Below are 26,550 nucleotides of genomic sequence, written 5' to 3' on the forward strand. Positions count from 1 at the left end.
CCGCGTGCCATTCACGTGCTTGATTGTACCTGTATTGTGCACCATCCATATATATTTTTATGCAGTAACCAATTGAGGTGTTTCAGCTACAAATTCCAAACACCACCAGAAGGATGTTGCGGTTAATTTCTTATCATCTGCTTCCAGAATAAATATTTCTTCGGTTCCGCTATTTAATACAACAGATACAACCCCGGAAAACCTGTCTGTGGAATGACGCCATGGAAACGTTGTAAATATTTCAAATTTTGCAGCACTGAACACGGACAGCCTGTACACGCCAGTGACTGTTGCGGTATATTTGATAGTATTATTTTGCTGCGACCATGTTGCAAATCCCGATGATACCGTGCATACGATGTTTGTGATATGCCCGGGAGTTATTCCAGCTGGAATTTTAATCAAATTGGTTTTGCTGACAATCTCAGGAATTCCCGCTACGACGTCTTGCTGTGTTCGTTTGATCGTGTCTAGGTCAGTTTTGATATCAGAAAGTTTCATGTCAATGGCGCGTGGAGTACCGAAGAATTTATCTATGGCATCATCGATTTTTTGAAAATTTCTTCGAAATCTTCCAAAAGCTCCTGCGTGAACGTCATACTCAGCCCGTAACGTGGATAATTTACCGTCTACGGTGCCATAGTTGACATCGACGTATTTTTTTGTTGCTGCGTCTTCGTCAGATGTTGGATCTCTTAAAACTACTATTTTGTTCCCGTTCATGTTGAGTTCACCCATCATTGTGTCACCGGTGTTTCTCACGCGATTAGCAACACTTTTTGCAATTTCATCTCTGATGGTTTTAAGTGACATACTTGAATCTCTGATTCTACCACCGTCAGTAAACACGGGAATATTATCCGTAACTGCACCGAGTACTCGCCGGACTATATCATTCCATTTGATATTGCTGGTTTTTAGTTTACCATATCGATCCTGAAAAATAACAACTTCATCTGGGTCAACTCCAGCCAGGTTCATGATATCAGCGAGGTCATCCTTAGTCACATACTTCGACAGATCAACGTCGCCGAGCTTTTTCTTAACGCGTGAAGAAGATCTTCCGTAAATGTCAACCATTATATAAGATCCTTCGGATCTAAGATCTGTTTAAAACGCCTTACGCGCAACATATCGGTTGCTTGTATAATCGTGCACGACTTTATGTGGCGGCCTGGATGATTTTGATATAGCGTCGAGTACATTAATTACTTCACGGCCGCATATTGGCGGATCTGTCATTGTTTGTGTGGGTAGCGTTGAATACCAAACTTTGGAACCTCTGGTTGTTGCGTGGAGTGGTGCGACATACTTGATAAATTCAACAGGTGGAGCTAACCCGTACGAATCAAAATAAACAATTCCACGTGGATCAACCGCGTATGATACCCAATGAGTACCGGGTCCGGAACGTTTGTCAAGATTAATAATACCTGTTTCTAGTTTGTTTGGTTGTTTCGGTAATTGATCTCGCATAAAAACACCTCTAAAGGCGGATATTTTTAATTTTTTAGCGGCATTAAGTAAATCAAAATTTGATGCTGGAACGTCTAACGAAATGACCCTGGAAGCCTTAGGCCTCTCCCCCAACGAGATCCTGGCAATCTTAAGCCGCGTCCCTTTTTTTTTGTATCCTTGCTCTGTTGCTTTCTTTAGTGCCATTCCAGCGGCTGTTCCAACAGCACCTAACGCGGCCGCTTTTGCTACGGCTGGAGCAGCCGCAGCTATTAATGCCGGAATGGCCGCAAGTAGTGGGAATATACCACCCGTTTTAACCATGTCTTTGATGGCGCTCGGGGAGAGATGGAATTGAACTCCAGTTTTTGATTCTAGGGCTTTATTGAAATGTTTAATCTGATTATTTGTCAACGATAATTTGTTTGGACCACCACTAATATGATCTCGTTTTAGTGATATTTTAGTTCCGCATTTGTTGGCGGTTTTTGATTGAAGCTTTTTTACCTGACCCGGGGTCAGAGTAACATTAACATGACTATACGACATTTTTATATAAATAATATTTTTCTAAATAACACGATTAAATATTTTCCACTGGTGCATCAACAACTCTCATTCGACCACTACCACCTTCAAGTAACATGGCTTTGTCGCTAAGTACGACAGCGATCGCTCTGTAGAAGCCGAGAACAATTGGTGGACCGGGTATATCAGGAGGAGGGTTAGTAACATGAGCTCTAAAGTGTATATCAACGACAGATTGTTTGGATAAATCAAGATGTTCTAGTGAAAAATAATAAATCGGATATAGACTTGTAAAATCTAATTGTGATATTTGCAAACCAGTATCTATATTTTGATCACGTCCCATGAATGACATTAAACGATGATATGCGCGCGCTACATGATTTTGATCAAAATTTAGTTGTATATCCTCGGCTGGTTCTTGATGTCCATTTATCCGTAAGGAAACTTCATTAACTCCAAGGTTATCAAATATCATATGTGAACGTTCTTGATCATTTATCCGGTTAATATTTTGCAATGCAATAAAAATATGTCGTGGTGCAGAAACACCCTGTTGTGATGCTATATGCCATGTAAATAAACCATTAATATTGCTTTGAGCAGCATCTGTGGTTACTGTTAACCATGATAGCAATGATTTACCGCCTTGATCCATAAAAGATAGTAATTTTTGTTCCTCAGTAATAGATGGAGTCATTACTGGCATCCATAGTGAAAGTTTTGATATATTTACTTTACCATCAGCAACACCAGCACCTCGCCAGATTGCATCATTATCATCACCTTTTCTTACGAGCACAATTGTGTGTTTAGCTCCAAAGATGACCTTTCTAACATTTCTGCAGAATCCAAAGATGTGAGATAATGGAATTGCACACGAAAAATTTCTATCATTTCCTAACAGCGCTGATCGGCGTGTTGCAAATCCTAGGTTGTAAGTCGCATTAACGGTTCCTATAATATCAAAAGCAGCAGCTGGTCTGGCTGCGTGTTCAAAGTCAACTGGCTGTGGATCAGATGCAGTATCTTGTGGTGTCCGTACTTTGGTATACTGAACATGATCAGCGTTGTCAGTAATATCCTTAGCAAACATCATTGTAGGACCAGCTGATCTTGTAAAGTCGTCAGAATATCTCGCCAGACCAATTATTGTTGTAGCAACGTCGACATCATTCTGAACTGATTCAATATTTTTTCCATCAATCATATATGTGGCGCCACTAAATAATGCCATGATCCCGTTGTTGACAAAACCAACACGCAAATTAGCAGCATATGGCGTATTAGCTACAACATTCGTTACAAGTCTACCTTCTACTTCAATAAACGCTTCAGCGGGCAAGAAATATCTACTTGTATCATGAACCTGTAATTCGATTCTCCCCCGCTGATTTGGTAGTCTTGCGTCATAAGAATAAAATTGATAATCACGTACCGACTCGTACTTAAGGACAGGTGCCTCCATATCAAATGCTGGGTCTGATTCGCGCCTGAACATTTTTATTATAGTTACCATTTTTCAAATGATGATCATCGTCGACGAAGACCACTTCCTGCTATTAAATTTGCTGTTATATTTTTTTCTGCTTCTTCAGATATCGCCTCTAGTTTTTGATTTGCAGCCTGATTTATTATTTTACTTACGTCTGCGGGCATCACCTCAGTACTTGCCAGTTTCACCGGTGATTGTTGTTTTCGTCGCAATAATCGTGCTAGTCTTTCCTTGATCGCCGAGAACGCCTTACCAGCAACATTGACAATTGCACCAGGAGCTTTATCACGAACAATATCAATAGCCTTCATCGATAATTGTTTTGCAACAGGTGCTACTTTTGGAGCTATCCTCGTGAATAATCCCCGAATGACATCACCAAGTCCATTTCCGTAAATAACACTATGGATTGGTAATCGTGAGTTTACCGCTCTAACCTGTGTGGGTTTACGATGATTATCATGCACAATCATCTTATTTTATTTACCATTTATCTAACAACTAGTCATCAACGAGCTCATCAATAAGTTCTCGGTAAACGCCAATATCCATGATACCACCTTGAAATAGTCGCCGACAAATATCATCTGCTTCATTGGTTATTTCTGGTGAATTATTTCCGGCACGTTTTCCTCCTATGAGAACTTCTAACCGTGATACGTCATTGATGATATTATCAGGACATAAACCATGTCCTGTTTTAGGTTCATCTTGAGGTGTTTTAAATACTGGTGGTTGCATTACCGGAGTAAGTACTTCAGTGGTGGCCGGGGGTGATCCAGGTGGTGAATCTGTCGGTGTAAATGTCATTTTCGGTGCAGAAATTTTACGTAAAGGTGAAGGAATTTTCTTCGAGGAGTATGATTTAAGTGACTCTTTAGCCTTTTTAATTTCCGACTTCAACCTTTGCTGCGGCGAAGAAGATTGCTGTTGTTCTATTTGTTGCAGAGGTGGAGGAAGCTGATACTGGGAGGACTCTCCTTGTTTTGGTTGTTCCCGTCTCCCTCTAAGTCTATTTACTTCTTCATTAAATCTTTTAAATTCTTGACCTCTAGCTTGTTTTTTATTGTAATATACGCGATATATCCATTTAATGAAATCATCATCATTTGTTTTTCCATAAAGGGGGTTTAAAAAATTAGATTTATTAGATATATTTTTTGATATCATCTCAGGTAATTTCTCTCCTTCAATATTTCTAATTTCCTCAACAACTCCTTCTTTAAATCTTGCAATTAATTTTAAGCTCTCTCCTGCTGATTTGGATTTAGATGCAAGTTTTTTTTCTCACATCGGCGACTTCAGTACGAAGTTCTCCAATACCTTCAAGTATTTCCTCACCAACAGGTGGAGGTTGAGCTGCAGCTATGTCAGTTGGAAGGTCTCGTAAAATCTTCTTTGCCTGTTTAGTTCTTCTTGCTATTTTTTCTGATACCGGAAGAAGATCTTCTTTGATGACAGTTGCAACTTTCTCAGTAGCTGCAGTGACGGGCTTAAACAGTTTTTTAGTGTCCTCTTCATACTCAACTTTTGCTTCTTGCTGCGCTTGCAGATTTTTTCTAAATGAGTCTCTGACAGGAAGAAATTTTTTAATTGATTCTAATCGTTCTCGTGCTGTTCTTGCAGTATGAGATTCTGGATGTATCATTTTATTATAACATAATAATTTAATTAATATCAGCAGAAGAGGAGCAGCAGAGAGGGTACCTACCAACGTTGGTCGTCAAAAAAATAAACAAGAAATAAATAAACACGTAGAGTACTTTATTTTTTCAGATACTATTTCGAACTGAGGTTTTATTAGTACAATCGTCCATTACAGAAATAAAACATCTCAAGGAAAAGTTCATTTGTAAAATCTTGACCTTTCTACGAGATGATTTTATTTGTTTGTTTTATTTGTTTTGTCGGAATTCTATGGTCTGTTCACCCTCTCTGCTGCTCCAGCCGTGTTGTTGTTGGTGTTGACCATGGCAGGTCTGACTTTCCAAAATCAAATTGGAAAACTGCACACATCAAACATGGACATTGATAACGTTGTTTGGACGCCGCGAGCCGCCATCGCGAAGATCCTGGCCGAAATCACTGACAACAAGGGAATCAGAGACGGCGTCATGTCTGTGGATTTTATCAAATTGTATGTAGACGATGCTAATACTATGACTAAACAATATGTAGATGTAAAAGCCTTTAAGATACTCTCAGCCCTAACCTCACCAATTCGCTCAGTAACTGCACGGAATGAAGTTAAAGGAATATTAAACACAAAAGAAGAAACAAAAAATTAGGGCGTAGCAAATGGCTGTGTGGTTAAGATAGCACGATTGAGAAATCGTGACCTGATTAATGGTATCACAATATCGCGTATTATCAACGACCATCATTTAGTATTATTCATATATGCAATGACGAGGTTCTGGTAGCCGGAAATGAAATTTAGTTTGAAGGTCTCAACATCTATCCAGAAAAGTACTTAACCGTTTTAGGCGTCTGTGTTTACGATTAAATGTTTTATTACATATACGTAGTGGGTTCTAAACAGCAACACGATGACGATGCTGCTGAATTTACAGATGAGGTGTTTTGTCGGCTGACACGCGATGACAACATCATTGGCGATTATGTGCCGCTTGTTGACCAATATATGCATGAGAATTGCCTCACGAGCCGTCATACACGCTCAAATATGATCTGGCAAGGCCAAAATAAAAAATCGACGGATGGAAAAACCCTGATATGTAAATGCCAATTAGAGGACATCTTGCAATCACTGCAGTCGAAGCCTACACCGCCAAGTGTGAAAACACCTAATGATTATTTTACTGTGGAATTAAAATACAAGCCAACGCCATTTTTACATTCCACGTTAATTAAATAGAATCAATAATGACTCGGCCAGAAAAAAAAGTCATCGACTGATACTTACCTAAATTGCCCTCGTCTGCGCATCAATTATGGCACAAAATTGTTGACAACCCAAAACACTGGCATAATCCATAAAGTTAAAGATGAAATTGGTGGAATGCACAATCACCGGAAACACGTATATTTCCAAGGAAGATATTTTATATAATAGCATGGCAGTTGTACTAGTGAATATAATAAGTCCTTGGCTAGAAGTACGTGTTGCACCTGAACAGAGTCAGCCTCTCCACGGTGACAATAATAATAGGAAAATTGTGATGGACCCTCAAAGCTACCGACACGATAAAAGTTGAAGCAGTACAACATATGCGAGACTAAATCACCAAGAAAACAGTTTCACTCGCTGAATATGTGTGTATGATATCGAGGATGATACTTCTGGACGTGCCGGGGCAAGAGCAGTTGACTTGGATGTTTCTCAAATTTCTATAATGGCAACTGTTTATGAATTGTTCTCAGAGCCATGTCGATATTAGCCGGTGTGAATATCGGCACCGGAAACAAAAATCATTACGGATGAAATGGAAAACCATCAACGTCTCCACATACAGTTACAGTCATGTGGTAAAACGTCCGCGGAAAGCTCCTCTTTCCCAATAAAAGGTCGAAAAATATATAAAGTGCCAAGTAGAAATTCCGCCGCAAATTATTGCGGAGAGAAAAATTGCTGCATGGATTCAATTTCTGTAATATAAATCTAAATTTCGTTCAGTAAAAATTATTTAAACCCCCCCCCCCAAAAAAAAATAAAAAATAAAGTGTATTTTGACTTGTGGAGTAAATACCTTACAAAACTTGGTAAGTTGCAAACCATTCTATGTACAAATAAAAGTCTGATGGATAATGAAGCAACACTAGTTTCTGTGATTGATGAATCCTCATAATATAATCTTCCATAACTGTACAACGCACGCACATTATTTTTTATCCTATGAGGCATTCAATTGGCATAGTGTCCTGAAGGTAAAAGAGAATTCGGCAACCATGCAGAACATAACTGACGGATGACTATTGTCATAATATACTGATGGATGGATGACCAAGACCATAGCATAAAGATGGATGGATGAATATGGTCATAACATACTGATGGGTGGATGACCAAGACCACACTATACTGACAGATGAATGACTATGGTCATAACATACTGATGGATGGATGACTATGGTCATAACATACTGATGGATGGATGACCAAGACCATAACATACTGATGGATGGATGACCAAGACCATAACATACTGATGGATGGATAACTATAGTCATAACATACTGATCGTGGATGACCAAGACCATAACATACTAATGTATGGATGACTATAGTCATAACATACTAATGGATGGATGACTATTGTTATAAAATACTGACCGATGGATGACAATAGCCATAACATACAAATGTATGGATGACTATGGTCATAACATACTGATCGATGGATGACTATGGCCATCACATACTGATGGATGGATGTCCAAGACCATAACGTACTGATGGATGGAGGACTGAGCCATAACATACTGATGGGTGGATGACCAAGACCATAACATATTTATGAATGGATGACTATGGTCATAACATAACTGACTGATGGATGACTATGGTCATAACATACTGACAGATGGATGACTGTGGTCATAACATACTGACAGATGGATAAATATGACCAAAACATACTGACAGATGGATAATTATGGTCATAACATACTGACAGATGGATGACTGTGGTCATAACATACTGACAGATGGATGACTGTGGTCATAACATACTGACAGATGGATAAATATGACCAAAACATACTGACAGATGGATAATTATGGTCATAACTTACTGATGGTTTGATGAATGGCCATAACATACTGACAGATGGATGACTATAGTCATAACATACTGACTGATTTATGACTAGGGTCATAACATACTGACAGATGGATGACTAGGATCATAACATAGTGACAGATGGATGACTATGGTCATAACATACTGACAGATGGATGACTATGGTCATAAAATACTGACTGATGGATGACTAGGGTCATAAAATACTGACAGATGGATGACTTTGGTGATAAGATACTGATGGTTGGATGATTGGCCATAACATACTGACAGATGGATGTCTAAGACCATAACATAAATACCAACTACTGCAAGAGTAACATGAAGTCAGTTTATTGTAGAAATTATAACTGATTTATTCATTTTGTTACAGTTTAGTATATTCATAAATGTATTATTAAAGAAAATTTCAATTATATTTCAAAATCTGTAGAAACAAACAATAAAACTTTAAAAACTAAATATTGAAAAGATGAAAGCTCACTTAAAGCAACAGAAAAAAAAGAATTTTCTCAATGCATATGAGGAAACAATGAGCTGCCGTGTACCTTGCGATGGACACAGCAAGAGATGCATTTTTCTGATGAAATCATAAACTGATATGAAAGCGCTTATTATACGATAAAGATCGCTGACTTAATCATCTTGAATGCGACAATGCTGCTTCGGACCAATTAATACATGACTAAACATTCCATGTGACTTTGACATCCGAGCTTTTAATCAACCTATTTCCCCTGATAATATCAGGTAAGTCAGATGACACCATGTTTCTGGGAACAAACGATATACTGTTCTTAACACATTTCGAAAATAAGAAAACCTTAACAATAATGTATCGTGTGACCTTTACCGTGTACGCCTGGATCCACTGTTGCAATGTATGAGCCACATATAATGATATGAATTGATAAACGCTCCATATAATTTTTTTTTCACAAATCCAAATAACATAAGAGACTGACCACTGTGACATTTTGTCCTCCACATAAGTGGAGATATTTGATTACATATCTTTACTTTGTCTTAAGTCATTCCAAACATGGTGGTAATAAATATCACTGCCAGGTCCAAAACCTTTGATTATTTTGATAATGATTCCTTGCTAAAATAAAAAATGTTGCTTTTAAGAAACCTCAACCGCAAGATAACGCCAGCTGGACGGATATTGTAACAGCTTTGTCTCGTCTTTAATGTGATAAAATAACTGATGTGTCTAAGATTCAGTGAAAAGACAAACTTTGTAGTCAAAGTGATGAAATATAGAAAAGCGCATTCAAAGCGCGTTATTAGAACGAATGGATAATGCGAATATACCCACGTTGTACCTCATATTTTACGATGTGTTAAATATGGGCTGAGGATTGTAAGAATGCCTGAAAAACATGCTACCCACTCCAATATTATTTGATGTTGAAACCATTCGAGGAAACCAACCATGTCAACTCGGCTACCAAAGTTAAAGACGTGTTATTTTGCTTCAGTTATTGGTGTATGCCTGGCTAAATCAAGATGTTGGAGATGAAAAATGAAAAGGATTGGGGACTGGAATTTCCTAAACTGGCACAACGATGTCAACAATTCTGATAAATGTTTGTATTATACTATTATAAAAATGAATTAGAACAAGAAAAATATATATCATGAGGATTGTCATATTTATATAGATATTATATCAATTATGTGTGCGCGTGCGTCTGTGTGTGTGTGTGTGTGTGTGTGTGTCTTTTCTGGTCTCTAAATTAGTATGGCCATTTACAAGTCTAAATAATTAAGTGGTTTTTCGAATTTCCTAATTGAACATTGTCAATGATACGTCAGCAGCATCAAAAGAAATGTTATCCTTTCTTTAGAAGTAGATGGTAAGCATGTTTGATATATCTTGCTACAATTATTTGAGGATATTTTTGAATTGTTGTCAAAAATTCGTGGTCCATAGTCACCATATCTCCCTGGAAACGGTCTAATAGGGTGACACAGATTACAGCCCCTGAAATAAAAATGATCTCCCTTGAAACGGTCTAAAAGTGTGACACAGATTACAGCCCCTGAACGAAAAACGATCTCCCTTAAAACGGTCTAATAGAATGAAACAGATTACAACCCCTGAAAGAAAAATGTATGTTTGTGTCAAATGCTAAATTTTATTGTAAATATTTAACCGTTCTTTATATAATGTTGGTATCGACTTCCACTACCCAAGGAAACAGAGTGATAAAAAGTCTTTGAAGCTTTTCTGTACATGAATGAAACTAAAACTCGTAACAAACGGCACCATGTAAGCATGTAACTCCTATCTACCATAATTCAGAGAACTATCGAACTACCTCCTTTTTAATTGCCTGCTTCTTTTTCAGGTGGGTTGTTGTTGTTGTTGTTGTGGGGTTTAACGCCATTTTTCAGCACACGATAGGCTATACATGGCGGCCAGTATTAATGGTGGAGGAAGAACCCGGGAAAACCCCGGAAAGAACCACCGACCCACGAGAAGCTACTGGCAAGCTTTCTCACATACCCACATTGGCCGAATCCGAGGGACTGAAGAAGCTCTGAACATTTTACTCGTCATCAAGATCAGATGACCCAAATAGATAAACACAAAGGAGAGCTTATGTTAGAAGGAACACACTCATAAAAAATAGTGGTTAATGACAGATTCATGTCATTTCATCCATGGCAGTTCTAAAGTGTACGGAACAGATCCAGCTTGTAAAACTTCTAAATAGAACAGAATCCCCAAATAGGAATGACCAAATCAGGCGTACGTATGTATGCTTGTATGTCTGTCTGTCTTGTATGTGTATGTATGTATGTATGTATGTATGTATGTATGTGTGCATAGAGCTTGACGGCACTGTTGCACCATCCTGGAACTTTAGTGCCGAGTAAAAGCTAGCAAGAAAATTGGAAAAGGAAACAATCTGCCAAAATATCAAAGAAAGCGAATCCCTCCAACCAAATGCAAATGTGTACAACGAAACTAGAGATGAAATGAACAGCCAGAGCATATTCTAATATTTGTGAGTAACTTCCCTTTAAGTGTCATATATAAGGTCAAAGTTGCAATGACCTAGTCATTCAAATTAAAAATTGATATGGAGAGACACGTGGTTATAATTTATTTGCAGTGTCCCGTACTGAGCAAACTTAAAATCAGCAGGAAACACAAACCTTTCACATTTGCCCTGTGACACATGGTGACAAAACCTAGAGATTCCATTTCTATGTTGCAAACACCTTGCGAATGGACGTGTTTCAACCAGTTCAGCTTGTCATCGTGATCATGGTCACAAAAGGCGCCATCTATTCGACCTTGACCTACAAAAAGGAATAGCTAATATACACTTCATTTCTCACGGTAATAATGGAAACATGTCATATTTCTACCGTGAACAATTACAATAAAAACCTTTATGGATAAGACATGCACATTATTTTATGCGTATAAAATCAGCAATACAGAAACTTTATTTCAAACTGGTTCAGATGGATGGACTAAAAGACGGATAATAATATCAACTAATAGGTCAACTAAAAAAAATGAATTATATAAAAAAAAATTGTAGATGGTGTACAGTCTAGAAACAGAGTCCATATTCACTCCGACAAGAAGATTTCGCTTGTTCATTATACAAAAGACAATTGCTGCTTCCTAGCTGATACAATGAAAACTAATTCTGTGTCTGAAATACCCGAAGGTCCCTAAGTAATATTAATTAAATAGTGTTATAGTAAAGATCATGCCATTCACGTATGGAAATAAATAAATATGCCTATAACATTGTAAAGTCTAGTGGTCTTCCTTATTGTATTTTAGGGTGTGGTTAAGTTTAACTGTAGTTTTAAATACTGCCGCTAACGCCTGTTGTTCATCTAGGTCAGGTTTCGTTTGGATACCTGCACTGCAGTAAGATACTCTAGTGATAACACTGCCAAAGGAAATTTTTGTCAATACTGGAGTAACAGCTCACAATAATGTTGTTGTTGTTGTTGTTGTAGGGTTTAACGCCATTTTTCAGCACAAGATAGGCTATACATGGCGGCCAGTATAATTGGTGGAGGAAGAACCCTGGAAAACCCCGGGAAGAACCACCGACCCACGAGAAGCTACTGGCAGGCTTTCTCACGTACCAACGTTAGCCGAGGCTGAGACTCGAACTCACGCAGACAGAGGTGAGATGGCAGTGATCCGTAACGGTGAGCGCTTTAGACCACTCGGCCACTCGGGGCCCCTCACAATAATGTATAAATGAAGTATAGTATGAATTACATTACAGAAGTATACCTTCATAAAAGTCATCTGCACACAAAGTAGTTCCCAAAACTGTCTGAAACTTATCAGAGATGTCAGCGAACTGATAGATCTCCTTTGCAAACTCCTTGTCTACCACAGCAGGGCGCGCAACCAACTTTCCAAGAACAATCTGGTGCAGGAATGTGAAAAATTAGTTTGCAATATGAAAAGAAGAAAACTCTAAAATGGCTTCTAGATGTAGGCAGAATTAACATTTTAATACAAATAATACTATCATACAGGTTAGATAATTTTTAATTCATACTCTAAGGAGATTCGAACCCAGGAACGCGGATAAACGACAGCCATCGCCTTGCCTGCACACATGACCACATCTTTCCTCACGACTAAGTACACATCACAAAAATTATTCTAATCAGTCGGTGTTATTTGCACTCGTAAGTAGGAGATACACTCGCATGACGACCTATTAATTCATTCTCATCTATTTACACAGTCATTCCGATTCCTATGAAAGAAATCAAAGTATATATAATTAATTATTGAGAATTATAAATATGCACCAGACAGAACGGAAAGTGCTATCCCTAGATTTTATAGAAGAATGCTTGATAATAATAGGCAGAATTAATATTTTAATACAAATAACACTCATACAGGTTAGAGAATTTTTAATTCGTACTTTACGGAGATTCAAACCCAGCTCCGTAGGTAAACCGTACCCATCTTATATATATATATATATATATATATATATATATATATATATATATATATATATATATATATATATATATATATATATATATATATATATATATATATATACATACATAGAGAGAGAGAGAGAGAGGGGCAGGCAGACAGAAGCAGACAGTAAGACAGCTGTGTGGTTTTATGCGGAAATCCCCGGTAAGAACCAGTGACCCACTGGAAACTAGTGGCAAGCCTTCTAACATATCCACTTTGGCTGGTCCTGAGACTCGAACTCATGTGGATAAAGGTGAGAAGGCAGTGACAGTAGGACAAACAGACAGAGAAAGAGTAACTTGTGAAACGCATACGTTTCAGTCTTCATATTCGAGTATTGTGTTGCTTTTGTAAAGAAGGATTTGTTGAGGGTAAATTATGACTTTCGTCGATAATAATCAATCGATCATAATACATTAGGAATACATCCACTACTTTGTGCAAATCCAATCATACTGAACTAGAAAGAGATGTCACCGTGCATTTTGGTTTGTTTTAGCAACAAAAGCGCTTAAATGTTATCTGCTTGCAAAGGTGGAAATCACAGTAGAGTGGTCTTGCTTTGGATAAAAAGATTGGCACCAAATCCATTAAACTGTCTGTTGCTACTTGGACGGCAGTGCGCACTATGCTAGGGACGATGCTTTCGGAAGAGCTTTAAAGAGTTCGTATTATGGATGGGTAAGTGTTATCTATGCAACATGATTTACTCTAAAACTTGATATGTTGCCCGTTTAGAATACGGTAGAAGAAGACGAAGAGAAAGACGGAATTATATGCCCTTAACCAGGACTAAACACTGTATCCGTTCTTCTAATGTAAGTAAAGCAGCTTCGAGTCTAGTGAGATACGGGCTAATACAAGCACATCTTTTACGAGTGGACTCGATTTAGAGAAATAATTCCACTTCGGCATATCCAGCAAGAGTAGAGTACAAAGTAGTTAACGAAGGTGCTGGATGATCTGGTAATACAGCCTATTCCACTAAAGTCGTCTCTGACCTTCATCCAACGGCATGAAAGATATCAGATAAGGAACAGTTTCACTCAAATGCTATGCTAGTGGCGAACGCCCTAACTTCGTGACTCAGTATGCATAATAAATCTATTTGGTCTGGTGTTAGTTGTTTGTATGTTTTTGCAGACAATTCCTCGAATCCGCGTCGGCCGAGCCCAATTGGAAATATCAAACATTCTTATGGGTGTGAAAATAACAGGCCATATATCCCTCTTCTGACTTGCTAAGTTCGAATTTGATACCACTTTAGAGCTCTGACAGGTTTCAGCAGACGCTCGAAGAGTAAGAACATAAAAGAAGTCAACGGTTTCAAGATATAAGGACTGATTAACCATGAGCAGGAGCCTGTTCTTGGCAATGAAAGTTGGGGTCTCGTGAGAAAAATCGATCCATCGAAGTGGAACTGCAAGCAATTCAGGTCGACCAACCAAGCGTGTATGTCACTCATCCTGCCTGTTCCTGCTACTGTGACAAAGAAGTAGGTTTTCTGCAAGAGGTGAGTCACATGGGCCTTGGGCAGTGGCTCGAAGGGCGTTATCTTCAACCATATCAATGGATTTGCGAGCAGAATAGCTTTGTATTTATCTTTCATGAGGCTGAACGCGGGCGAAAATCGTCTCTTTTCTTATTGTAATGGATGCAACTAAGTCCACAGAAAGTGGGCATAAATCTATTCTGTTAAGCACACGATCCATACGTGAGACAGATTCCCATTAATGACAGTGAGCGGGATTCTGAACATATGGCTTTAAACGGAGTTCTCAGCATAGCCATTGAAACCGAGTCGAGTGAGGATCTTATCGTTACGACATGCCGAAGTAATTGTTAAGTGTCGATGACGGTCTTTCGTTCCATACATTCAGAGGAAGATTGTGACATTTCCAGATGCGCACCGTCTCCATCGCGAACTGGGACTTTAGTCTGTTTTGAAAACCGGTGTGCGAGTAATGTAGAAATCTGGCTTGAAATTACACTGGATTATTCAGTCCGGAAAGAAAGGCCTGTTGAGACTTGGATGTTGATACTGCCTTTTAAAATAAGGTAGTGTGGTAGTGAATTAACTTGACTGGGATAGGTTTTGAATAACGGATGGTCTTTCTCCACAAACCTATCGCTCCGGTGGCCTAGTGGTTAGAGCGTCCGCCTCGGAAACGGGAGGTCGTGGGTTCGATCCCCGGCCGAGTCATACCAGAGACTTACAAAAATGGTACTAACAGCTGCCTCGCTTGGCGCTCAGCATTACGAGTTAGTGTTAGGACTGTTTGGCCTGGTGTCAGGACAATGTGACTGGGTGGGACATCATGCTACATGTCTGCTGCATGATGCCCCAGTGATAGGCATCACTATAAACTGCCACACTTCAGACATCGTAGCGATATGACTTAAAAATTTTTAAAGCTACGTCAAAAATCCAAATCACACACACACACACACACACACACACACACACACACACACACACACACACATTCTCCACAAACAGATCAAAGGATGTTTGAGCATTGTAAGATTTCACTGACATGAGATATAGATGGCAGAAGCCAGTAAACATCTTTTATAGATGCGCAAATAGCAGGATCAGCTCTGGACATTATCGAATCGCGAAAGTTAACCTTCAAACAGGAAAGTGTGGCTGACAAAGAAATCTGCCGAGATGCGTTAGACGACTGAGCTGTGAGTGCATGCTGTGTGGGACGGTGAACATCGTTGGTGGTCCGCCCATGTTGGGACATAAGTTATGCCATGGTCCAGAACTAAAGTTGGATGTATCGAGATGGAGCTTCGCTGTAATCCGTACCATTCCGCAATGGAACCGGACAGATAATATGCCCGTGCGGTGCCGGAGGGTGTGGGCATACTCTTATGAGTATGGTAGTAAATAGCGTGCGGAGATTCATCAGTCCTGCGCCGTTTAAGCTTTCTGATTTTTTTTCTCGCCAGAGATCGAAAGGGCATGGCCAGATGTTAGGCGCTATCTGTATCTTAGAGTATACACTGGCTATACAGCGAGAATAGATCACTAAAGGCGCAAGATGCCAGAGTTGCTACGGTCGGTAAGTGGTTGGAGTCTGGTACCTACGTCCGTACTGCTAGCCACTATAGGGGTGTGATGGTTCTGCCGGTGTATTCACTGCTTCTCCAGTCTGGCCACCATACCATGTTAGGGCTAGCCAAATAGGTCATGTGGTGATCTGTATATATTGCGTTGACAATGCCGACAACGGGGCTGAATATTTGTGACAAGTTTACGACGGCCGGGATTGCCAATTTTTCTTAATGGATGAGCTTTCTACCTGCAGGAGTTTCAATGAAAAGGAAAATGGCGGAGGTGGTATTGGCGGCAATGTTATGGCGCATGCAGTATTGACCATGCGCTTCCTAGCTTACAGGCTCTGATTTAGGTATAATTAGCTAGTCAGTGACACCAATACATCCTCAGTCCAACTGGAACTCAGTCTCATGCATGACCTGAACTGCAATCACTACAATTTATACAGAAAGAAGAATCATCTGGGCTAAGATAAAATGGAATAGTATGATTCATAATTAAAACTTAGGACGTATGCGTCAAAATATGAATCATTGTGATTTTTAATCGATGTCACATGCTACAAACTTACTTAGTTGCAAAGAAAGAAAGAAAGAAAGAAAGAAAGAAAGAAAGAAAGAAAGAAAGAAAGAAACAGTCACATTAAAAGAAACGAAAAACTGAGCAAAATAAAATGTTAAATAAAGAAATGTTAAAACATAATTTGCATCTTATAAAGTAGTGGAATGGTTGAGATAGTATGCTTTTTACTAAATGCTGATGAAATGCTTTGAAAGAGTAAAGTGCATACTTCAATCGTTCACTATCAAGTTTAAAAGTTCAAAAACTAAAATGGCTTAAATTGTTGTATACTCTTCTGGTCATTTCTTGAAAGTAGATCAATACATTTTGCTAAATTTGGATGTTTCCATTAATAGTTATGTACATACTCGCGTCCATATTCCATGTAAAACTAATATTCTAATACCAAATGAAATTAGTACTTTAAGTAGTGAAGGGGGGCGCTTTACGGACAATGGGAATTAGCATTAAAAACACCCCTGGGTCACTTTACGGACAATGGAAATTTAACATGGAGAAAAATCGTGGGTCACTTTACGGACAAGGGAATTTAACATGGCAATAAATCGTGGGTCACTTTACGGACAAGGGGAATTGAACATGGCAATAAATCGTGGGTCACTTTACGGACAAGGGGAATTTAACATGGAATTTTTTTTTTTTAAAAAGTTTTTTTAAAATTTAAATTTAAATTTAAATTTAAAAAAGGGGTAGGCAATTCAAAAGACTATCTCTTTTCGAGAAATATGGCTGGCCCTGAAAAGGGCCTTTGGGTTTTCTTCTTCTTCTTCTGCTTCTAATTTCTTCTTTTCCTCCACCAACTTCTTATTTTATCTCCAACACTCTTTCTCTTCTTTTTTTTCTCCTTCTCTTCTTTCTTCTCTTCCTCCTCTTCTTCTTTCTTCCTCTTCTCATTTTCCTCTTCTTTTTCAATTTTTTCGTTCCATGTTCTTATTCTTATCTTTTCCTCTTCATCCTCCTTCTCCTCCTTTATTTCTTTCAACAGATCACTGATGATTACCTTCATTTTTCGTAAATTGTTTATCTCCATCTTCACTCGATGGGGACTATATGAATAGTGATCCTCGTTTAGGTTAACCAACATTTGCTCCATCATTCCTAAATTGTCGAGGACGTTTTGCAATTTTTCCATTTTGTCAAGGTGGTTCGAAGCCATCTTCTTTTTTATTCTGTGCAGAATGGTTTGAACGACGAATACTGTGGGTTCTTATACTCAAAGCGCGAACGTGAAGGAAAACATCCCCTAAAAACATAAAATGGATCTTACCTAGATCATGACCCAACATCGCGCGTACGTGAAGGAAAACATCCCCCTACTTTCTCATTTCATATAATATAACCCTAACTATACTCTCCACATTTGCTAAGAAACCCATAATCTACTATTCCCACAAACATACCTGAGCTCTTACAAACACAAACACACAAACTCATACCCTCACACTATCTTAAAAAAGAGTTAGTGTTTATATACACACTACTCTACCTACACACATTGGCAAATCGATCGTTATTTCTTTTCTAGAGTATTGGGTAGCCCTGAAAAGGGCTGTTTTTTTAAACTCCAGATGCACCTATCTAATGGTTGCACCTTCCTGGCCTGGCGCCGCACACGCATCTTCTTCCCCAGTCTTCTTTCACCTTTCTTCTAGGGAGCGCAGAGGGAGGATGATTCGCTTCAGCACCCCAATCCTCTGTTTCAGGAATATTAAACGACATCATCTCTTCTCTTTTCTTTTCCTCCTCTTCCCTCTGTCTTCTCTCCTCTTCTTCCTTCTTTATTCTTGCTTCTTCTACTATAGCCTCCGCTGATAGTTCGTTTACTATCCGCCTGGCATATTCCAGGTGCATCTGGAGTTCTAACAGTTTCACTATTCTGCTAGTCATTCTTCTGGCTGTGTTGATCAATCAACAAGGGTAGCTGGACTGCCGAACGAGTTTCAATTTATACTGAAAGCGCGAACGTGAAGGAAAACATCCCCCTAAAAACATAAAATTCATCTTACCTAGATCATGACCAAAAAAACAACAACAACGCGCGGACCTAAAAGAAACACTCACTCACTTTTTTATGCTACCCATTACTATTTTAAAATTTTTTATAAATCACTTCAATAGACTATCCACATACGCAAAGCAATCCAATCTAACCCAAAATATACACCTCAAACAGCCTAAAAAACAAACATCATTTTAATCTACTATCCACACCAACCTACTTTATCACTTACAAACACAATTACACAAACACACAAACACATACCCTCACTTTTTTTTGAAAAAGACTTAGTGTTTATTTTCACACTACTCCACCTTCACACATTGGCAAATTAATAGTTATTTCTTTTCTAGAGTATTGGGTAGCCCTGAAAAGGGCTGTTTTTTTTGTTTGCTATGGCATTCTTTTTTAGTTTCTAAGAATGCGATGTCCTCTGATTATAGACTTTCTGGCAATAGGTCTGCTTCTTCGGAAAGAGAAGAAGAACTCTTTGGTGTCGATACGGCAATCGACAAAGCCTCTGTCAGGTTCAGGTTGCTGCTGCTGTTGTTGTTGTTGTTGTTGTTGTTGTTGTTGCTGTTTTTGAAGTCTGTACTTCTCTGTCCATTCTTCTTTCTCCCTGTTCACTTCTTCTCTGAAGAGCTCTTCTATCAGGTCTTCAGTGATTTTTAACATTCTCACGTTCTCTATTTCTTCTGGCTTCGGTATCAGACTGTGTCTGACCCTATGCAAATTCACGTAGGCTTCGTTGAGCTTAGCTAGTTTGGAGCACATCTTCGTAGGAGGATGAGTCGACAATGGATGGTTAGACTGGAAACAACCCGGTTCTTAAAGTGAAAGCGCGGACGTGAAGGAAAACATCCCCCACACGGTTTTCGATTCGCAACGTTCAGTGATTGTCATGAGAGGGATAGTAAGAAATGAAAGAGCATCAATTCAACATTCTTATAGCTAAACAAAAGACAAAAGCATTTTTTCAAAACACAACATTTTTTATTCAAAAATCACTTAACACTAAACAACAACTCTAACATTTTTAACAATAATCCAACACTATAACATCAAACAATTTTTTCAAATCACAAACATTTTTTCTCAATTCACAATCTACTTTAAACAGGGCTGACAACGTTGTGAATGAAATTGTGATTTCCACTGTTGGAAATCATTAGACCATTGATGGACACTACGTTTCCTAGCTTGAGACAAAAGATAAGCATAATGGTCACAAAACCATCGATCTACTTTCACATCGTTTCTAGCAGAAGAACGAGGATCGAAATGAGTCACTAAATGTTCTAAGGAATAGCCCAGGCTGCGATGATGCAGAAAATACACACAGTACTGTCCACACACCAAAGAATCTGTGCCTTGTAATTTCACGTTATTGAATCGGGTGGTTTGAGCATTTCTTCTCATAAAGTCGATGATATCGTCTTCCAAAGGGGGCAATCCGTACGAATCGAAATATTCCACACATCCTTCTTGAGGAAAGTAGACGGCTACCCAGTGGGTTCCTGGGAGATGACTTTCGTCCGTGTTGATCACGTAAGCTTGATGGTCTTTAGGTTTGCGATGAGGGAGTTCATCTTTAGCACAGACGACGGGATTCCAAGAAGACGTATACGAACTGTGGTTCAAAAGGTAATAAAGTTCCCAGGTATCCATTGTTTTGTGTTTTTTTCTTCTTCTTCACAGGTAATAATAAGTTGTCAATTCGATCCTGACTTTTTGCTTGAAAATGTCTGACGAATAAACGGTTATTCGTTCTGTTTCCTCACTCTGATTCAGGAGAGCTTCGATACGATGGATCTCTTGAGTGGTTAATGGTGGACAAGAATGTTCACGCAAGTCTTTATACCACTGGTGCAACACGTTTTTGTTCGAGATGAGACTCCAAGCTTCGTCCAGATACTCGTCCAATTTTTCTTCTTGACTCAACATCAGGCATTTATCGTGTTGAATTTGACTGGGATGATCGTTTTGACATCCATAACAATTTTTCTTGATCAATTCCGTCATTTTGTCGACCAAGTGTTTGGCAAAACAGGAGACTAAATGGGCTTCTTGTTCTGGCCATCTCGACTTCATCAAAACTTCTTCGTCTTTGTCTTGAGATTCTTCTCCTTCCACGGTCTCCTTACATTCCATCTCCAAAGTTTCTCCACTAGGTAAAGAGGGATAACAGTCTTCCATGGCTTTCTAATAGTCTAGAATGACTTCTCTCAAACTGTTGATTTCTATGGTATTATCGAATTCTGCATACAGGATGACGTTCACTGTCTTGTCCAGTTCTTTTGCAAACTGAAGTTCCACACGAATCTGGCCAGATTTTATAGGGTGGAAATGTCCCTCGTCGCTGCCTTGGTCTGGAGTAAAATCGAAAGCCCACAAAGCATAGCCTCCTGCATAATCCTCATACTCAATGCCGTGACTGGTGTTGGTTCCTAACTGACCGGTGGCTTCGTACAGGGACAAGTACGATCTCAAGTAATTCAGTTTTTTGGGATCAAAGTCAGGTTCGAAAGGTCGGGTACACAAGGTCTTGCCATCACGACTGACTTCGACTTTCTTCACTAAAAAGTGTTGAAAGTTGAAAGGATTTTGATCGAAGGCTCCGTTGAAGGCTGAATTCGTGACCATACCAAGGATTAAACGCTTGGGTAACTGTCCTTGAAACAGATGATCTTCGATCATGGAATGCTGTCCAGCAGGAATGGTGAACGTTTTCACTTCCACACGTCGGATGGGATACTTGGCGGTTGTTCTGCTCAACGTTTGACTGATGTCGTTACCCACTTTAGGTAACACTTCTACGCGTCGTACGTACAGTTTGGCCTCCTGGATTATGCTTTTAGGAGCCTTAGCAGGATCAGCCTGCAAATGGAAAGCGGCACTGCTGCGATTCAGTCTCAAGCGGACATTCACCCCGTTCAGCAAATATTTCTCTTGCAACCACATGTCCAAATGCAAACGATCCATCAGTTCTAAACTCCTCTTGTCTAAGATTTTGCTTTCTCTTGTCTCAAAGCCGGAATTGCTTCCATCCAATTTTTCGAACTTGCCCGCTTCGTCAGCTACCCACAGCACGCAGGCATTGAGATGACTATCCTTGGCATCTATTCCGTACGTCAAGAGATTTTCCAGGTAGGCACGGTAAGGGTAAGTATCCATGCTGCTGCTGACCAGTTTGTTATTCAAGTACAAATCCACTGAGCTGAACAAGGAATGCATGAAATTGTTGACGGGAGCTATTTCGTCAGCGTCATCTACTCCATTACCATCTTTTTCTAGAACTTGGACTTTCAAGTACAAGTAACTGCTATTCAGATCGATGTAATCTTCGGGCTGTCCTTTGATTTCAAACTCGATGGGAGCGGAATCGGTCAGTGAGGAGACGGGATGAAATTCCACCCATTGGGATTCTTGCATGGTCATCATGGTGGGGGGCATGGCAAACAGATCCAGTTCCGTCTTGGAACAAGCACAAGACTCTCGGTGCATCATTTTTTGTTGTTGCTGTGTTTCAATAATCGAAAACGTCTAAGTCTCGAACGGTTCTTCTTTTCTTGGCCTTTCTCGCTTGAAGTCTGGTGAAAGGGTGTTTTCTTCTTCTTCTTCGTCTCTTTCTGCCTTGTCCTTGCTGAATGCTTGACTCGGTAGCGTGCAGGGCATTTATAGGTGTCTCTCGTCGGCCCAAAATGTCTTTGCCCGTTTGCAGCAAGACATTTTTGCCAGCCCTCATGAAGGCTTCTTTAGGGTTTTGTTTGTCGATGATGACATTTTGGAGAAATTCTTTGCCTTGTGTCAGTGCCGCATCTTTCAAGGCGTGCAATCCGCGTGTCACCATCGGTTTCAACACTGGGGCCACCGAACGAAAGGCCGATTTTAACATGTCTCCTAAACCGTGTCCTCGCTGTCGAGCCACCCCTTGGTACACTGGATACATGACTTACTTACTTACGAGTCGTGAGAGAACCGTTTTCGAAAATGGAGTTTCACCGTGACTTTTCCTTTGGTGAATGGAATATTTTGTCCCAAATCTCCTTTTATAGTAATGTTGACCGTGTCCAAATACGACTTGCTGACAGGCAAATAGTGAGGATGGACAAATTCGCGGTGGACGTGGTAAGTGTTTCCACCTTCCTCGTCAGCGTTCGTGGCAGAATCCACTTTGAAAGGAATGACACGCAGTAACGGCACGGAGGTGTGTCCCACCACGTTGTATTCCACCACATCGGAATACACAAAGATCAAATTCAGTCCTTGGTTCAGTTCTACCGGGCTATTAAAATACTGGCCAAAAGTCACGTTGTCGTAAATGATGGGTAATTCGGGTGGTGTTTTTTGTTCTAATTTCTTCCTCAGCTCCATGTTACCGCCCAACATGTCAAACAATTCAGGACAAAATTCAATGGACACGATTTTACTTCGCTCAAATTTCATCAAGAAGCGACGAGCTACTTTGTGGTACTCCAGGGTGACACTTTTGTTCTTGACAATGTCAAAAGCTTTCCCAAACACGCCATTAAACCTGGAGGCTATGGCGCTGACCAAATGATGACCACTGAAATAATAGCCTGGGAGAATCACAAAGTGGTAGGTCCACGTTTTAGTTTTCTCATTATAGGTTTTATTGTCATATTTGACATTCTTATCCAAGTACTCTTGCAATGGCTCGTCATGAACTTCCACATCGAATTTATTTTGATTGGGAATGACATTGTGAACTTGGGTCGGGTGAATCATTTCTACTAAAGCCACTTCCCAATGGGCTTCGTGATCTAAGGGGATGGCTTGAGGTAATTTGGCCGTGTAACAGCACAACGTGTTGTTGGGAAACACCTCCATGGAACTGTCACTGGGTAAGGTTAAGTAAAATTGGTTTTGGTGACTCATAATTCCAGAGTTCTGTGACTGTCCGAGGGGTTAGTGGATGTCAGAGGCGTGTCTCCGCCCAAAATGGGGTTCTGGTTGTGGTTGTTATTGGAGTGGTGACTGACACTGGCACTGGACACAACGTTCCCGTTCGAGGAGAATTTCAGGGAGGGATTGGGAAGCAGGTAACCGATGCAACTGCTCAATAAAATGGTCCACAATTGTTTGTCTCCTTGTTGCAAACTCAAATTGGCGATGGCTGCCCCGATGACACAATACACCACGAAGATTTGGCAGAAAAAGACGATTTGCGTTTTAGGCACACGTTCTCCACACCACACCCACAAGGGTTGTTTTTGTAAATCTTGCACAGAAGAACTAGGGGAAGAAGGACTGGTCGACGTAGCTGCGTCTGATGTGTGAAAGGGCATGATGGTCACTTCTTCTTTTTATAGTTGATGACTTGCGAAGCGTCGATCCAAGAATCGAAACTGGGTGGATATCCTTTCCAACGTACTTTGACTTCTTTGACACGTCGTTTGCCCACTTTACGGGTTCTGCGTTCGAGAATGCTTTCGATGTCGTACACGTCGTCTTCTTTTTTGGTGACACGTTGTAACTCGGGCAAATAAAACGTTCCTTTGAGTACTTCTCCGTTCATGTCTTCCAATTTATAGACGGCAGGATGACGGCCATGCACTCGTCCAGTGACGCGAAACAATTCGGTCGTCCAGTTAGGTAAGTAACCTTTGTCGAAAGTGCGTTTGGTTTTGCCAATGCGCACCCAATCTCCTACGGCCAACTCTCCACTTTTCTTGGGGACAGCCCTCGTCGGGGACGTACCAAACAGGCGCTCGAACACCAGCACTTCGTTGTCGGGAGTCACGTCTTGCGGGGCACGTCCAATGCTTCGATGGTAAGATTGGTTGTACGCTTGCACCAGGTGTGGCAAGATGTCGATGTACTTCAGAGTGTGGTGATGCGTAAAATATTTCCACATGCGTTCTTTCAAAGTGCGTTGAAAACGTTCCACGATGCTGGCTTTGGTTTCGGGATTCTCGGTGGTAAAAAAATGAATGTCACGTTTCTTTAATTCTTTTTGGAAAGCTTGGTTCAGAAATTCGGTGCCTTTGTCCGTTTGCCATCGAAGAGGGTGACGACCGCTTTGTTTCAACACTCGTTGCAGGGCTCGCACTAACTCGCTGCTGGATTTGGAAGTCAAGGGTACGACCCAGGCAAATTTTGAAAAGACGTCGATGACACAAAACAAATATTTGTAACCACGATTGTAGCTGGCCAAATGAGAGACATCGGCTAAATCGGCTTGCCATTGATGATCTATGCCTTCCACTCGGGTGCGACTTCTGGCAAACTTGCGTCGAATGGGTTTGTGTAAAGTGTAGGTAGTTTGTTCTTGTAACCATCGTTGCACTTGAGGTAAACGGAGACTTTTCAGTCGCGTTTTGGCAGCACGATACAATTTTTGAACTCCTGCGTAACCTGCAGGATGCGAGGGATCGTAGTAAATGCTAGCTAAGACTTTTTCCATTTTTTTTTGTGTGGATTGGTGTCTTAATAAGGTACCCACTCTTGGAAGAGGCTACTCTTTTTCTCTTGGGGTATTTTCTTGGATTGCAAGGCTTTGCGTGTGCGGCCAGCAATAGGTGTCGAAGAGGAGGAGGAGGATGTCTGAGCGGGGGATATCGGTTCTTGTTTCACTTCTGTTTTCACTTCTGTCTTCACTTTCTTTTTCTCTTGTGAGGAAGAAGGGGTGGCCATCATCTTTTTAATCCATCCAATTCTGGAGGTAGGTGGTGTTGTTAACTTGCGTACTTTTTCTGGTGGAGTTTGAAACCCTTCTTCTTCTTCTTCTTTTCCTTTTTCTGTCTTGACCACTGGTACTGGTACTGGTACTGGTACTGGTACTGGTGATGGTGCTGGACTTTTCATCAAGGTCTTAAAATCTTTCAAAGTGGGTAGAGCTGTTTCGTCTAAAGCTTTCTGGTGAAAGAGTTGCAGTCTTTGTAAGAGTTGACCGTACTTTTGCGATTTTTCTGTTTCGGACAAATCTTGGCGATCCAGCAAGGATTGCAATTCGTGTTGTAACTGGGACATCTCGCTCAAATTGGGATTGGGAGGTAAATGCGGGGTGCGTTGTTCTTGCCACCGATGGTATTCCATCCATCGTTTGTAAGGCACTAAAGCTAGTTTTCGTCCTTCCATGGGGTTGTCAGGGGTGAATTCTGAGATCTTGGGACTTCCGAAGGCCTTTTTATCTTGCTCCCATCAGTCCTCCCAACATGGTTCCCAAGACTCCTTTCAGTATGGGGCCTAACAAGAGAGGTAAAATACCTCCACGTTGGACCAACATCTTCTTTTTCTGACGAATGGGAACTTTCTTTTGAACCATTTTCCGAAGAACGTGACGATGTTTGCCTAAGCATTGTTTCTGGTGTTTGGACAAAGGGATAGTGCCTTTCAAAACGTTCAAACAACATTCGCACACGGTATCGATGACCTCTTTGGAGGCCGTTTGAATGAGTTTTTTTCGTAGGGGTGGAGAAGCTTTGGACAGGACAGATAACAGGTCCCCATGTTTGGCTAAACGTGGTGGTAGTCCTTTCCTTTTCTTTCCTTGGGGTTTTCTGGAGGGTGACATCTTTGAGTCTTTAGGAGCACCTAAAAACACTGATACCCTACTCGGTCACAGGCCTTTTTTATACTGGAACGCGTCGCCACTGATTGTCTTTACGTTTTATCAGTTTGAGGACAGGCATG

General features: G+C 40.2%; 1 protein-coding gene across 4 annotated transcripts in view; it reads right to left on the reverse strand.

Moving 5' to 3' along the window:
* Window positions 1-8,572: 8,572 nt before the first annotated feature.
* LOC149791894 (uridine phosphorylase 1-like) overlaps window positions 8,573-26,550 on the reverse strand; it is a 104,731-nt gene continuing 86,753 nt past the window's right edge. For all 4 annotated transcript variants that reach the window (XM_089970406.1, XM_089970404.1, XM_089970407.1 and 1 more), the window contains 3 exons: window positions 12,527-12,665; window positions 11,413-11,559; window positions 8,573-10,231 (listed from right to left, as the gene is read on the reverse strand). In XM_089970406.1, the coding sequence (XP_089826532.1) occupies window positions 10,080-10,231; window positions 11,413-11,559; window positions 12,527-12,665 (438 nt within the window). In that variant the 3' untranslated portion in view covers window positions 8,573-10,079. The remainder of the gene's footprint in view (window positions 10,232-11,412; window positions 11,560-12,526; window positions 12,666-26,550) is intronic.

The sequence above is a fragment of the Sinohyriopsis cumingii genome, chromosome 9 (genome assembly GCF_028554795.1).
Source record: "Sinohyriopsis cumingii isolate HCF-2022 chromosome 9, ASM2855479v2, whole genome shotgun sequence".
NCBI lineage: Eukaryota > Metazoa > Mollusca > Bivalvia > Unionida > Unionidae > Sinohyriopsis > Sinohyriopsis cumingii.